This window comes from Microcebus murinus, chromosome 5 (genome assembly GCF_040939455.1).
Source record: "Microcebus murinus isolate Inina chromosome 5, M.murinus_Inina_mat1.0, whole genome shotgun sequence".
In the NCBI taxonomy this organism is placed as follows: Eukaryota; Metazoa; Chordata; class Mammalia; order Primates; family Cheirogaleidae; genus Microcebus; species Microcebus murinus.
In genome coordinates this window covers 105,235,005-105,251,684 of record NC_134108.1, presented here as the reverse complement: position 1 = coordinate 105,251,684, position 16,680 = coordinate 105,235,005, and the positions used below count along the sequence as shown (strand labels likewise).

The window sequence follows — 16,680 nt, the reverse complement described above, 5'->3', positions numbered from 1 at the left end:
TCATACCACTGACTTCTACAGTAAAAATGAAGTTACATTACCTGGTTCCAGAAACATAATGAAAATCCTATATAAGACTACAGCAAATCTTAAGTTTTATTAATAAAAAAGCAATTTTAGGCTGGAACAATAATCATACTCACAATAAAATCAGTACTAAAATTACATTTTCTAGAGTCCAAGTTTTTCCTAAGCAGGAAAACTCTTTTAAAACCCTAAGTAGGACAGGTGATTTGTCTGGGGCTGTTAGCATACGAAAGGTACCTGAGCTGTTGATTTGACTTTGTAGTCAATACCTGGGCTTAATTTTCTACTCGTGGGGTTGAGAAAGTATTTCTATAATTTCCCCCTTCCTTAACAGTGAGTTTCCACTCTTGCAGTGGAGTGATTTAAAGGGGGTGTTCTAGATGCTATTCAGCCACTGAAAGCTGGAGAACTCTGGATTGGAGATGAGAACAAGTCACTGTATTCTGGAAAAATGTAGGTTCTAGAACCAGGAATTCAGGAGACTACCTTAAAGTTGTTACGTTGGACTGGGTTAGGGACCTCCACTGGCATGCTTGCCTGTGATTTTAATGTTATTTGTTCCACCTACACAGGGGGTCCCATTTGGGCCGTTTAATATCTCTGCTTCCCTTTGAGTCTGTGCTTTCCCTCTTCATCTCTTGCTTATTAGAGATGACCCAATTGTAGCAAAGCAGAGCGGTGTCCACTGCTGAAAGGAAACCTCCGTGCTATGCCAGAGACCTGTTCTGTAAAATGAGGAGGCTGGTCCTGATGTCTCTGAAGTCCATGCGCCTCTGACATCCCGTGCCGCAGGAAGGGGCAGTGGGCGTCTCTGGTGATTCTTTGGACTGTCCTGGTGTCTAGCCTGTCCTGGCCCCTCAGATTCTGGCCTCTCTTTGATTGTGGCCGGCAGAAAGTTCAAATCTTTATGAGTTACTGCCAGTGTTTGTAGCCAGTCTTTTCTTGGGCATATGTCACTAAATTGAAATGGGTATAGGTATTGGCTCATTTTCCAATAATTGTTATATTTTGTTGTTCCCACAACCAGAGGCTTTCGTATCGATCTCTTCAAAATGGTCGATGAATGACATGCCAAAAGGAACGAATGACAGGTGCTTAATGGTTCTTCCACGAAGTCAAAGATTTTCGTTGATTAGATTAGGAAAGGCTCTCTTTAGCTGCCATAGCCAAGGCAACAATGATCTTTGGAAAAATACAGCTAATTATATTCATTTGTAACTGCTCTGTAAAGATTTTGGCTGTATTAACTTTCTGTGACATTTCTAATAACAAACTCTGTAAGCATAATGAAAAAAAATTCCACTGTACTCTTACAAAGGTTAGGTTGCAAAAATAAAAAATATTTAACTGACACCTAGTACTTAATCATTTGAAAGAGGAAAAGGTACAATTTTATTTTAGCCTTTAAAAGTACATTTCCAATTATCAACTAAGTACAATCAGTAAGAAATAAAAATCATTTCAGTTGAACAGTAGTTTTTGAAGCCCAGAAAATGGGGAATTTAATGGCAAGTTTGGTTCTGCAAGAGTTATTTTAGAGTTCATTTAGGCTGGTAGAGACACATCCAGAGAAAGAAAAAGAATTGAGAAAGGAGAGGTCATCGGAAGAGAAATGACAGATGTTAAAAGCTCCTTTATTGCATTGCATACTTTGTTTTAGGTGAAAGCTCGCTTGATAAAGATGGGACATCTTAATTCAATGAACATATTTCTTAGACAAGAAATTGACAGAATGCAAAGAGTCATTACAATCCTTCGCAATAGCCTGAGTGATCTGAAATTGGCCATTGAAGGAACGATCATTATGAGTGAGGTGAGCAGTTATTATCTCAGTAGTCCTTTCCCTCTCTTGTTGATGTTTCTTATCCACATATTTTAACTTTATCTTCTCTAGAACTTGAGAGATGCCCTGGACAACATGTATGATGCTCGTATACCTCAGATCTGGAAAAGAGTGTCCTGGGATTCGTCTACACTGGGCTTCTGGTTTACTGAACTTTTGGAGAGAAATGCTCAGTTTTCTACATGGATATTTGAAGGGAGGCCTAATGTGTTTTGGATGACTGGTTTCTTTAACCCCCAAGGTAGGTGCTCCTAGGCGAGCGGGAAAACTTGGAATTTGCGTGTTGTTGGATAGTAGCATTGCGTGATGAATGTACATACTACATAAAACAAGGAGGTGGCGCTTGCTGGGTGCTGGACATATCCTTTCAAAGGTTGGAGAACATGGATAATCCTTCTGTGTTTGTTTAACAAACTCAATCTGAAATTCTTCCTATCATATTTCTTCCACAATGTGCTGGAAAAACCCTTCCTTTTTCTTTTCACCAACTTCAGCAAACCATCATTCTGTGGTTAGGATGCGTGAAAGAGTAAAAAATAGTTTCTCTCAAACTGTTGTTTTTAACTGTTAGTGAACATGTCAAAAATGGAGCAGCAAAAGATGCAGAAATTGTTCCTAGAGTTCAGAAAATTAGACTGAATGATCAAAAATGATCATTTGGCAAAAGAACTCAGTGAGCTTTGAGGGGTCTTTCTTCCCTCAGGTTTTTGGGTTTGTTTGTTTGTTTGTTTGTTTTTCCTGAAAGAGTACAGGAAAGAGAGAAATAATTTCCTTTTCCTGAAAGAAAGAAATAATTATGCTTCATGTACTCCTTCATTCTAGACATGTCTATGAGAGCATTACAGGCTTGATGCCGTAGAGTTTATAAGGTTCAGAAACATGACAACCTTTTGTCTTGCTATACAATGTGGATAGTTTTAACTTCAAGTAATTCTTGGCCAAGATGAAGAAATGTTGAATTCCTTCTGGTCCAGCACCTCATAGCTTCATTCGTAATACAGTTTAAGAAATATTCACACTTACAGTTTTAGGGTGAATTATTGCTACTTGCAACAATATGATTGAATGTCATAAAATAATGTTGAATAAAGGAAGCCAAACAGAAAACATTACATGTTGTAGGATTCCATTTAAACAAAGAATAAGAACAGGTGCAATGGAGCTATGGTGTTAAGAGTCAGGATAATGGTTACCCTTGGAGGGAGGGCAGTGAGGAGAAAAAGGCACAAAGGGACTTCTGGGGTCTGGGAATCTTTCACTTCTTGATCTGGATATGAGTTACATGGCTAAATTCCCGTGGGGAAAATTCCTTGAGCTGTACACTTATAATTTGTGCAATTTCCTTTGTATAATCGTACTTTAATATATATTATACTTTAAAAGTATACATTTAATTGTCCTATGCATAGATAGGTAGGTAGGTAGATAGATAGATAGATGGATAGATAGATAGATTCATTCACTTAATGCATTTTCAAAGTCCTTAACATTTTCTAAATTTGAAACACTTAGCCATGGTGATTTCTATGAGCAAATAGCACTTAGATTTGTAAAGGGCATCCCCCAGATTTCACCTGTTTTCCTCTCAGAATTCCCATTGAATTAGGGAAGGAAAATTCTTACTATTGTTCTCAGATTTCCTGTGTCTACTTAGGAGCCCCTTTCCTCCTGACAAGCCTCAATCTGAGTAAGTTGTCGTCAGGTAATTCTTGGCTGGGGAGCCTAAAGAAATAGCATTTAACTTAATAAGGATTGTTCTACCACCTTCTGTTTGCCAGCCCCTCTGCGAGGTACTTTCAATAGAGAGACATTTAAGAGTTGATTCCTGCCCTAAAGGAGCCAGTAATCTGGTTGGTAAGACAGAAACATCAGCAACCTTAATGTAATGTGGTAAATATCCTCCCCGTGCGAGATCTAAGTGCCACAGTAGCACAGAAGACAGAGAGATTAATTCTGCGAAGAGCTTCACACAGGAAGCAGTGAGTAGGGTTTGCAAAGGCAGAGATGCAAAAAAAAGGGGGGGGCATTCCAGGTAGAGACCTGACCCAAGACAAGGTATGCCGAGGAGACCACTGTGGCTAGGGATCAGGACACAGGGTTGGGGGTGGGGGAGGGCAATGAGGCTGGAGTAGGAAAAGTCTTCTGGGGGGGCTTGGGCTCTACATGAGAAGATAATCCCAGGAGAAGGCAAAGGGTAGACCAGAATATGGGGGCCCAGTGCAAGGTCCAAGAAGAGAGCCTGGGACCTTGGCCAGGTGCAGAGCAGAGGACAGACTTGATTAAACGTAAGGAGAGCAGGCTTAGGCTGAAGGCAAGGTCCAGGACAGGAGCACTGGAAGAGGGATGGGTTGGGCGGGAAGACATGAGCGTGGGATGTGTCAGATAGTGCTGGTAGGACATCCAGGTGGGGAGGGGGGTGTTGGCTGCCTTGGAGTTCAGGAGAGGTGTAAGAACCAGTAATTTTAAAAACTGCAAGGTCATTGAGTATATTTTTGATATTCAGAAACCAAGGGAGTGAGGTTGATTCATCCTGGCTTTCCGTAGACACAAATGACTAGGTGGTATCATTTATCACAGCACACAGATTCTTTCTGTGATTGTTTTTTTGTGGGGCGCGGTGTTAACGCCATTGCAAGATGGCGCCTATTTCCGGCTTTGCCTAGAGCAGCTAACAAGTTCAGCGCATGCGCAATTGTCGGTTGCCCTGTGGCGCGAGAATCCAAACAAAGGGTCCTGCTATGGACTAATGCTTGGGTGGCTCGACAGCTGAACGGCCTATCGCAGCTTAGGGGTTGTACTTCTGGGGTATATAGTGGCCTGCGCGCTGCCGGGCTGGGTCTTCCGCATCATGTAAGTCTAAAGGGAACCCCATTAAAGCACGGTCAGAAGAACTCCTGTTGCCGCGTCTTCCTTGCTGGCGAGGCGGGCGCGACATTTTTTTCTTTCTTCTTCATCAAAAATGTAACTACTTAAAAGAGCAAAGTGTTAATATATACCATTCTGTACTTGTTAATATTTATTAAGAAACATTACAAACCAAAACAATATTTAAAGAAATACAAATGTAGGTAGACATTTCAGTTTATTTCTTACTTGCCTAATGCTTGCTAAAATATTAGTCCTTTCTCTTTTCTTACATTTTCTGTTTTCTGTTTTGATTCTTTCTCTCATGGCTGTGTACATCTTGTAAAGTCTGGACATAGTCAAACACCCTACCCTACACACAAGCTTCCACACACACCCGTATCTAGGATTGCTTTCTGTGAGCCGCACAGAAGTCTGGAAGTTAGCTCTTCCTGAGCACTAATCACTTGTCTGCTTCCTTTTCCTTCTTATAACACGAGGGACAAATTACTTTCTATTCCACATCACTTGGAAATCTGGAAAACATGAAGATTACAGCAAATCCATGCGTGTTCGCAGGCAGTGTGCAGATAAAGTTCTTTCCAACCGAAAGCCTCTGTGCCTACTATTTGACATCAACAATTGGTTTCTCAACATGAATATATCTCCTGAGTTTTATGTCCTCTAATCCAGGCTCCCTCAATGAAATAATGTCTTTCTTTGGTTCAAAACATTTAAGTAGTAATGGCTTTAAAAAAAAAAAAAGGAAAGAAAGAAAACCCCATGCATTTAAGTAAAACACAATGCAGTTTGCAAAGAGGCCGTAGTTTCATCACAAATATATTATATATACATAGTAGTCAAAATCACCTGGACTATATAAGACTATGAAACACTTGAAAATATTTTATTTGCATATGAGTTAATTTTTATCACCTTGTAATGTGACATCTGATATTGTTTGGTATGTGTTTCCCATTGTGCCTCTGGTAACGGCTCCTCAGGCCTAAATGACTTGCAAGGACAAGTGACAAGCTTTGTTTGCCCCCAGTCAGTGTCCGAGCTCCTGCTAATCGTGGCCCTGCTGTTTGCCCATGGGCAGCCTGATATTTCCCCTGTCGTATTTGAAGAGGCTGAGCCGGCCACCGTGAAGCCCGTCTGGCATTGCCAGGCCCCTTCACAATCGTTTCCGTAGCAGTTGACAGGTTCAACTGTGTGGCAATTAGACTTGATTATTAAAACAGTCCAGCTCTCTGTATCTGTGACTATAAAATATTTATTCAGTGTGCAGCTTTGTTCAGCGTGTGGATTTGCCTCCCAGAAGATTATTCAGGTCAGAAGGACCTTTGCGCGCCGTTGGGCTTTCCTGGCATTTATCGGTGCACGCATTCACGTCTCGTTTGAGATTGCGTGTCTTGGGGTTCTCAGAGGATTGCTTTGGTCTCTTTTTCCTGCAGGCATAGCTTTTCAGGGGGTCACGTACACATGATTCAGATTCTGGTGCGTGGTTTGAGTATGTGTGTGTGTCTGTGCTATATATGGGCGTGTGTTCAAACCTAAAGAACACGAGTTCTAATGAGCCTGACTACACGCCAGGGTGTTGACTGCCTTTCAGAACGTCTTAACTGGTAGCCTGGCTTTGCCGTTGTGTGCCGTGTGACTCACAGGTGTCGCTAACGGAATGGGGGCAGGAGCCGAGTGCGCTCCCCGCACCTCACACCTCCGTATTAGATTGAACCTCGCAATGTCATTATTTTCCAAATGTTTAGCTCGATCTGGAGCTTGATGCCACGTAGATGCCAAACTGTGCTAGTTTTTTCTGTTATTTTTTCTCAATATCTTGACAGGCCACACGTCTGTTATAACAGATATCAGTTGACAACTCATTATTCCCTAACACAAATCTAGATTTTTCGGTTACAGAAGATTTTGCTGAGGCAAGAGGGTGGATAATTTTTGTCCTGTTATCTTCTGTTTCTAGAATATTAATCCACAGCCTCTGGCCTGTGCGTTTGTTTATAGGGCAGCGTCATCAGTGGGCCTCAATTTCTGAAGGCTTGTCTTGGTCATCGTTATAAAAGCCTGCCATTTGTCGGGGTGGCAGAGTGCACCGAGGGTTAATGGAACCCTGGGACTGGAAGGGACTGGGGGATATCTTCTAATCTAGTGGCAATTGTAAGCATGCCCCAGTGCTCCTGTTTGATGAATGAGAGCCGCCCTTAATGTCTGAGGGAATTAGGTGAATGAACCTCGAGGTCCTACATCTCAATTTGAGCAATAGCACTGACCTGCCATGTCCCCAAACCAGAGGACTATAGACATGCCTCTGAGTGAGTAACACCCACCCCGCTTGCCCTTTGTGCGTGAGGGGCTTTTATGCACTGGCCTTAGACACAGCTCTTATCATTCTAGTCTCTGCACATATTTTCCTTCCCTACCAACCACGGTGGCCCTTGTAATCAGGCCAGCCTCCCTCACTGTACTGAAACCGCTCCTCCAAGGCCGCCATGTCTAATGCCCTCCCTGCCAACTTCATTCTCCTGGCTATGGCTAGGATGCCAGCTCTGGAAGCTCCTTCGTGCCTTGGCATCCGTCCATGCCCTTCCTCAGATCTCTGCCTGCCTCTCAGAGGGCTGCTTCTCAGCCTACTCCGTCTTCTCTCTTCTCTGGCAAGCGCTGCCCTGGGGCTTGGCCCCCTCCTGACCTCAGCCATCCTCACAGATGCAGCTGTTCATCTCTTCCTTTGGCGGACTCATCTGAAGTCCCAGTGCAGGGTTCTGATTCCTCACTTCCCACTGCCGAGGGAGATGTTCCATCCTCCCGTGACCCTCACCAGCGCCACAAGCTGGTCGTCTTCCACCGCATCCATCCTCGTCAGGGTTCTGCTGTATCTGCTCATGCACCACCCTGCAGACCACCCGAACCCTTGCGAGTGGTCCCCTCGAGTCAAACAGCTTGGAAGAGGGAAACCAGGACAGCACAGTGTCATGGAAGACAAGGAGAGGGGAGGGTAGTGACAGAGGGTAGTGACAGGTGCTGCAAGAGGTCAAGTAAAAGGGGCCAAAATGGTAAAATGATTTTGCCACAAGGAGACTGTTGGCCAGAGAAGTTTCAGTGGGGCAGGTGGGGAGGGAGGTGCAGGAGTCTGATTTCAGGGTGAGTGAGTGAAACAAGGAAATGAGGAGACAACATGGATAATCCTCTCAAGGCATTTGGCTTGGAAGAGGAGAAGCAAGTTGAAGGAGTAGGTATATGAAGAAAGGGTTTTCTTTCTCTTTTAACAGTAGGAGAGGCTCGAGCCTGTTCAAATACTGGTGGGAAGGAGCCAGGAGAGAGAGAGAGAAGCCACTAGGGAGAGGGTGAAAGGGGCAGGAGGAGTGGACACAGCACTCACAGGGGGAGAGCTGCGCTCCAGGCGTGTGGAGGGCCCGGCGCGCACTGTGACAAGCGTAATTGGAATGGATGAGCACCGGTGTTTGTAGTGAATGAGCAGAGTGTGGGCTTGGTGGCAAGAAGTTAAGGGGATTCCCATCTAACGCGTTCTACGTTCTGATTGAAGAAGGAGACAGCGTCGTCTTGAGAGCAAGAAGGTGTTGGAGGAGGGCCTTAAGGAGAATGGGAGAAGTTCAAGAAAGGGGACATCTGTATTCTGCTATGACTAGGGTCTTGCCAGGCAAGTGATGAAAAGGGCGGATCTAGACTAAACAGGGAAGGCAGCGAAGAAAAGGGGTGGAGTTGAGGAGGTCAAGGAACTGAGGTCGGTTTGCTGCAGGGGGTATAAGAGACCCTATGTTGCCAGCATGCTTGGTAAAGGTGGGCAGGTGGGCAGATGGCAGGGACGATGAGGGGAGGGACATGTGGCCATGGGCTGTGGTGGTCAGTGAGGCAGAGATTCTCACCACGGGTGGAAGGACTGGGAAGGGCAAGGTCTTCAGGGATGAGCCAGGTTCCGGGTGGGCAAGAGCTGGAGTGAATGCTCTGTGAAGAGGTGGAAAATGTGGGAGTTTGCCAACCACAGAACCACGCCATGGGGAGCAGCAGAAAGGTTTGGGGGAGAGGGGAGAAGTGGGAGGTTGGTTCACGGGAAGGAAGCACAAGGAAGGGACAGTGCGGGGAATTACATTTTGGAACGTGGGACACGGTGGGTGTAGCTAATCCCAACCGTGACAAGAGAATTAGTCTCCCACTTATACTCAGGTTTTGCTGGAGCCAACCGTGTCCTGGGTTGACGACATTTCAGAGAACGTGTGCAGCTCAGGAGGCCCTGGAAGGGGTCAGCGCGTCCCACTGACAGCCTTCCTGGCACCGTGCTCCTGCTATGAGCCGTTCCCTTCCCATCTGTCAGACTTGTTCTTAAAACAAACGTGGGGCGGTGACTGTCAATGACCTGCCTTGCGCAGCTCTTTACAGAGCAGTGGTTCCCAGATGGTGGGACCACACGGTCAAACCACTGGGGAGCTTTTAATGCATACGGAGGCCTGGGGGTCCAGGACAATTGTATCAGAGTCTCTGGGACTGGGGCCTCTAGAGTCTGTGCAACCAATTTTCTTCAAAGCTCCCTTGGGCATTCTAATGTGTGAAGAACCTTGACCGTAGACCTCTGCGTCGCAGTATGAGGTCCCCCGCCGGCAGCAGCAACACGCCCTGGAAGCTGGACAGAACTGCAGATCCCAGAACCTTTGATCTGCCCACTGAGCCAGAACCTGCATTTTAATTAAACCCCCTTCCCCAGGTGGTTCCTGTGGACATTGAAGTTTGAGAAGCTGTGCCTTAAAACAGTACCGATGCCTGGGTCCCACCTCCAGAGATGCAGATGTTATGATCTGGGCTGTGACTTGGGAATTGGGAGTTCTGGAAGCTTCCGTGGTATTTCTAATGTTCAGCAGTTCAAGGTCCTTGCCTCACAGCATCTCGCCAAGAGTCAGGAAAGGCAATTGGTGCATTTTTATTCAACTGGGTTGATCAACCCCATCTTTGTTTAATGATTTCTGACCTTGTATTTAACTTAGCAATGAACTGAATTTGCTTCTCATTTGGGGAAAAAACTGCCTGTCATAAACTTGTGGCAGGAACATCATTTCTCCTCATCTTCAAAGACGCTACTGGGAGGCTTAGTAATTGATTAGACAGGAAATACTGCACAACCTAAGGCCCATTACAGAGGAACTGGTTCATTTATTAAAGAAAAAAGTTTCCTATTTTGGGTATAGGACCATCATTACAGAATACTAACCAACTCCTTATATACTCGGTAAGAGCAAACTTCCTGATTAGTTATTTCTTTCATCTTTCCTAAGACCTTGTATAAAGTGAGACTTAAAGCACTATACAGCTTTCTTAAGCCAACTGATGGCACCAAACAACAGCTATTAGTATGCTAAAATGTTGGGTTACTACTATTGTAGGAATTAACACAGCTCTTTTAAAGAAAAATATATCAATAGCCTTTTATGCAGGCTTCAGAAAAAAATAGATTTTGATTCTGTTAGACTTGATATCAATCTACAGAAAGATGGTCATTCATTTTAAATTCAACAATGAACAATTCATTGTATTCACTACCCTCCAAAACAAAACCATCAAGACTTGAAAAAATAAGTATCTTTTCCATGTTCACTAAGCATAGGAATGGCCCATGGAATAGGTCCCTCCCCTCCACTCTCAGGCCTCCCATGTATTTATTTAGCATTTGCCTTTCTTAACAGCTCAAGGTGACATACGTGTGTTCTAGATTCCACCCACTGGCATACCAAGAGTGCTTCCTAAGCATTAGGAGGCTTATAGTTGGAGTCGACTAGACAACATCATATACGCACTTCCTAGTAGGGAGAAGAAAGGAAGTAGTCTCTCCTTAATTGGACTCGAGTTTTTCAGAGCTTCTAAGAATGACTGATGTCTTTGAAGCAGTTGTGCTACATAAGAGAGAATCCAGCTCATTCCTCACCTGGCACCTGTGACGTTGTCCTTAGTGCCGCATGGAGTGAGGTCAAATTTGCAATTAGTTGGAACTTAAAATGTTACAGAAAAATTCAATTATTCAGTCTGTGCAGATGGATGTTTAAGACCGGGATTCATGCCTTATCCATTATGACCTTTGGTGATGAATTTTAAAAGATCATAAAATAGGGTCAATTTAACTCCACGTACTGTGCTTGGATATACAGTGTCTAATTCACCACATGGATGCACAGTTAAGGTTGAATAATGAAAATGACGTTTTCGTGGAGTGACTTAGAAGGGAGAATTGGGTTTTATCGTTGTGGTCATATGTACCACGGACCGGCAGGCACACAAAACGTTTTACTACTAACGCATGGGATCCCCAGTGTTTCAAGCGGAAGTCATCGTAGTCACGTGTTGATCAAATCGCCTCACACGACTTCTCATAGAGTACAGGCACTGCCCAGCACTCGCTGCCAGGCAAACTCCCACCGTGTTTCCTGCCCTCTGTTGTCAACATCTGGTGTCACAAAACCATCCTTTCCTATTAAACACTCTCGGTTTCATGAAACTGAAGCTTTATAAGAATCTCCTATAAAAGTCCTTCCCTCAACTACTCTGGTTAGTTGATCAATGTTTCTTTTGGATTAATGCAAGGGCCTGTCTTTAGCACCCCAAATCCTATTGTAGTGGGTACCCTGAGTAAGCTTTCTAAGATGCAAATACAACCAAATCATTTGCTTACTTAAAACATTCAGTGGCTTCCCACCATCCACAGAATCAAGTCCAGATTCTGACCTTGAAAAATATCACACCTCTACCTTTGTTCTAGCCTTACCTGCCACCCCAGCCCCCCCATGCCTTTGCACATGCTGTTCCTCTAACTGGACTTGTCCCATCTGGCAAACTCGTACGTGTCTTTCAAGAGCCACCTTCAACTCCATCTTCTCCGTTACACCTTCCCTAAGCTGTCTTCCCGGGTGGTTAGCATTGTTCACTCCTTTGTTCATCAGGACGCTGTGCCAATGTCCTGCCTGTAGACTGAGCTCCCTGGATATGGGGTCCATGGATGGCCTCTTCATCTTTGTAGTCATCCACCTAGAGCAGTGCCCGGTACATGGTGGCCACTTTAGAGAGACTGGACAAATGAATGAATGAATGAGCACATGAGTGCCTCTGCAAGGGTCCCATTTACTAATGGGGAGAGCTTGGCTCCCTCGGTAAAGCCAGACTAGCTGCCTATGGTTTATTTCCAACTCCAAGGGATCTTAGCTCAGTGCTTTTAATTATGCTTTGTAAATATTAATTCCTCCTCCTCCCATTTATACCTGATAAAAATGTTATCACTTATGTGTTGGGTTGGTTCTCAGACCTCCCTAATCTAGGAGTAGCAGGGACATGCACATTCCACAATTTTACTTCCTAGAGAGACTCTCAACATTCAATATTTACATGGAGGCCAAAATATAGCATACAGGTCACAGATAAGTTTTCTTAAGGCTTTGAAGTCCATTTTGAAGTCTAGGGTATTGTTTTCTAACATGGAATGCTACTCTCCAAAAAAAGATTTCTCTTATTGAATTGAACAGCATGGTTTGCGAATATTAAATTTAAAGAAAGGCCACAGTATGTGGAAGCACATATTGTCTTAAATAACTGTATTATGTACATTAAAACATGTAGCTTTCCTTTCCAGTGTGATTGCTGTGTTTGATCAAATTGAAAGTCAGGTTTTCTATTTTGGCATCATGCCTTATTTCCTTAGACTAAATGAAATTGTTCCATTATAGCAAATAGAAGCTTGATAATGGTTTGAATCAAGTTTAATTGGAATGCTGTTCTCAGAAAAGTTCACCATTGCAGTCTTATTCCTTGATGTTGTGTTTTCAAATAGAGATTATGAGCTAAGACTGGGTTACAATCCTTTAGGGCTTGAGCAGTTGAAATCCCGGGAGCATTTGGAACCAAAGCCGGGTCTGACACAGAAAGGGTGCTGCTTCCCTGCTGGCAGTGGGTGGGACATATTTAGCTCATCACAGGTCACTGCAGAAACACAGCACAGAGAGACGTGTCCCCTTGGGGGTTGGTCTCAGCTCCTCTTGAGATGGACACGACGTTTGGAGATAGACGAGCCAGTGACACTTAACACTGCTTTCTCCTTATTTCCAAAGTGGACCGCACCAGGGCACCAAAGTCTTTCTTTCCCTTTTTTTTTTTTTTTAAGGCTTCCTCACAGCAATGAGGCAAGAAGTGACCCGTGCCCACAAAGGCTGGGCACTGGACACGGTGACCATCCACAACGACGTTCTGAGACAGACCAAGGAGGAGATCACGACGCCCCCGGTGGTAAGCGCTGTTGGGCCATAGCGAGGACAGTTCTGGAGCCAGGGCTGGAAGTTCAAGCTCTGCTTAAAACCGAGCTATGGGTACCTCGGTGAAGTCCATTTGCTCTGCAGTGACATTTCCTCCGTGTAACCAGGCGGCTGCCACGCCAAAGCCTGCTCGGAGTGGAAGGTTAATGACAAGGTCTAGTGAGTTCTGGGGACTCCCCGGACTGCATTTCTTTATAATCACAAGTTATGCCCGTGTTTGCTACGAAGGATTTTGCACACATCGTCAGCCACTGCTGTGGGCTACTCACAGAATGGACTGTGGGCAGCAGAGCCATGCTGCAGGTGGTAGAGGCTAAGTACTGGCCCAGCAGGCTGGGACTCTAGGGCCGTGCCAGCAGCAGCCCCAGTAGCCCCAGCCCCTGTGTGGGAAGAAGCCTGGCTGGGGGAAGAGCCACTGCCTGGACACTGATCTGCCCAGTGAACTTGGGCAAGTTTCTTAACTTTCTGGAGTCTTAACTTCATTTGTAAAGTGAGCAAGATAATTCTCCCTCCTTATAGGCAGTTGTGAGAATTTAAATGTGATCATTTAGGCTTCGTGCAAGACCCTGTATAGATTGTCAATAAGTCTTGGTCCCCTTTTCCCCTTTTCTCATTGTCACTCCCTCGTTTGTCAAATAAGGGGCTGGACCGGATGGTTTCCAAGTTCTGGCCAAAAGCTTCCTGCCACTTTGTAACAAGGATTGCCCTTCCTCCAGCTTCTAGGAACACGTCTTCACTGCAGCCTGGGACCTCACCAGAAGCTCCGTAACCTCTGTCTTTCCACCAGCAATCTCTGCAGGGCAATTTCAAACTTCTCCAGCCTCTACCTATTATGCAGTTCCCAAATCACTTCCACTCTTGTATTTGTTAGAGCAGTATCCTGCTTCCTGGTATCACAATCTGTATTCATTTCCTAAGGCTGTCATAACAAAGTGCTGAAAACTGAGTGGTTAAAAGCAACAGAAATGCATTTTCTGTTTAGGAGGCCAGAAGTCAAAATCAAGGTAGAGTTGGTTTCTTCCGGAGGCTCTGAGAAGGAATCTTGCTCTCTCCTAGCTTCTGGTGGGCGCCGACAGTCCTTGGCGTTCTTTGGTTTGCAGATGCACCATTCCAATCTCTGCCGCCCCTCTCACATCCTTCCCTAGCTGTATGTCTATGTGTCCTCTTCTCTTCTTATGAGAGTACCAGTCACATGAATTTGAGCCTCTCTTGATTCAGTATGTCCTTATTTGGACTAATCACATCTGCAAAGTCCTTACTTGAAAATAGTTACAGTCTGAGGTTCTGGTTGACATGACTTTTTGAGTGACACTATTCTGTCTATCAAACCTTCTCACAATGACTTTTTAATTCTGAGACTGAAAGTACCCTAGAGAGGAATACAATTTACTGTACGAAGGCTTTTAAGTGGCCACATTGTTTATGCAGTTAACTGTCACCCACTTAGTTAATGGTGATGCCCTGAGACTGCTCATGGTTTTACTGTCAAACTATGTGCCTCAGTTTTTGGTTCAAAACATACAGTTCTCAGGCTGGTGTGATGGCTCACGTCTATAATCCCAGCACTCAGGGAGGCTGAGGCAGGAGGATCACTTGAGCCCAGGAGTTGGAGGCTGCAGTGAGCTATGATGACGCCACTGCACTCCAGCCTGGGTGACAGACTGAGACAGTGTCTCAAAAATCAAAACAAAACAAAAATAAAAACCAAAAAAAAACCATGATCCTCGTACTGTTAGCCCATTCGAGGGGCCACAAAACACTTTGCAACTATCATGCTATCTTTTATTATAATCTACCTTTCCGTCCCCTTCCCCTGCCCTCACTGGACATGGAAACATGGCCACCATCTTCTGCATGAATGCATCTGATGGGCTTGCATGATTACTGGAGCCTCCCCTGTGAGCTCCCCTCAGGCTTGCTTTCTTTTTTTTTTTTTTCTTTTTTTCTTTTTTTTTTTCAACATTCTAAGTTCTTGAAGAGGCTTGCTTTCTTTAGTGTCTCCCCATGGCCTACAGGATAAAGTTCAGACTCTTCAGCTTGGCATCCACATTCTTGTATAGTCAGGCCCTAACTTATTTTAAAACCGTGGAACCATTGCTAAGTAAAATGCCTGGCCTTTTCCCACTCACCCGCCCGTCTGTATAGTAGTGCCCCTGCCGGGGTACCTGCCCCTCTCCGCTGTCTTCCCAGTGCAGCCCAGCCTTCCAGGCCTAACACAAGGCCTCGCCCTCCACGAAGTCCCCTGAACCCACGGGGACTTTTCACCTCACAAGTCACTGCCTCGCCCTCAGTGCTGTCTGTCCCTCAGGCAGCCCCTGGAGCAAGTGTGTGCTAATGTTCAACTCATGTCTTTGCAAAAGTTGTCCTTTGCAAAAGTTGTCCTGTGTCTCGTATCCCAAGTTTAACGGTGGGCCCCTGTATGAGAGAGACGCTGGGGAGGGCGGTCAGACACTGCTGAGCAGCGCTGCACCCTGCCTCGGCCCTGCCACGCTCCCGACCCTGATGCCCCCTCTAGCCGGGCCTGGCTGTGGCCGATCTCACTTCACTCTCATGACAGAGATAACGTTGAGCCTGGGTGGGCTTGGCCAGGGCAGGCTGAGATCCCACATTTCACCAGCTCCAAATCCCGTCCCACATTCCCACCTTACAGCAACTCAAACCAGACCTCCCCCAGGCTCCCAGCGCCCTGCAGAGGGGACTTGGTGCTGCTGGCCAAGTCTGTTGCCCGGGCAGCCTCCCCCACGCCCCAGTAGCCAACAACAGGAGCATTTGTCCTGTGTCATAGAGTCAAGCCACGCTGCAGGGGGACTGGGCTCGGTATGTCACTATCGATGGGCCCAGGTGTGTTTTCCTCATCTGGTAGCGGTTTAAGACTGTTGCACGCTTTCTTTCCAAATTGACAAGCCTAATTGATGCCCATCTCACAGCACCTAATTTTTAAAAATCATCCTCTTGCCTTACACTTGACTCTTCCAGGAAGGCGTGTACATTTACGGGCTCTACATGGACGGAGCGGCCTGGGACCGGAGGAACGGGAAGCTCACAGAGGCCACCCCCAAGGTGCTCTTCACTCAGCTCCCGGTGCTGCACATCTTTGCCATCAACTCCACAGCGCCCAAGGACCCCAAGCTGTACGTGTGTCCCATTTACAAGAAGCCCAGGCGCACCGATTTGACTTTCATCACTGTGGTTTATTTGCGAACAGTGTTGTCCCCAGATCACTGGATCCTGAGAGGGGTGGCGCTTTTGTGTGACATCAAATAGGGCCATTTCCATAAGCAGAAGGTACCAGGAGCCACACACACAGCCTGGGCTGCCGAGGGACTTGATGACGTGTGTGCGTCTCGTTTCCCTGGTAACAGTTTGCCTACTACTTTCTAAATTAAAAGGATGATGTTCCAAAATTGCTTGTGTGTTATTTTCTTCTCCTATCGATATTCAAAAAGATCTTTCTATAAATTAGTGCTTTTATTCCAGAAAAATCATATTCCATTATGATTACTTTTTTTTATTTCAGCATATTATGGGGGTACAAATGTTAAGGTTACGTATATTGCCCATGCCCCTCCTCCCCACTCGAGCCAGAGCTTCAAGCATGACCATCCCCCAAACAATGCACATATCACTCATTATGTGTGTATATACCCATCCCCT

The 16,680-nt window shown here is 45.3% G+C and overlaps 1 protein-coding gene across 1 annotated transcript in view; it reads left to right on the top strand.

Annotated features, from left to right (window-relative positions):
• Nucleotides 1-16,430, top strand: part of DNAH8 (dynein axonemal heavy chain 8) — a 285,679-nt gene extending 269,249 nt beyond the window's left edge. Inside the window, exons 89-92 of the mRNA XM_076003387.1 lie at nt 1,688-1,840; nt 1,922-2,111; nt 12,879-13,000; nt 16,003-16,430. Of these exons, the coding sequence (XP_075859502.1) occupies nt 1,688-1,840; nt 1,922-2,111; nt 12,879-13,000; nt 16,003-16,290 (753 nt within the window). The 3' untranslated portion in view covers nt 16,291-16,430. The remainder of the gene's footprint in view (nt 1-1,687; nt 1,841-1,921; nt 2,112-12,878; nt 13,001-16,002) is intronic.
• Nucleotides 16,431-16,680: the final 250 nt, after the last annotated feature.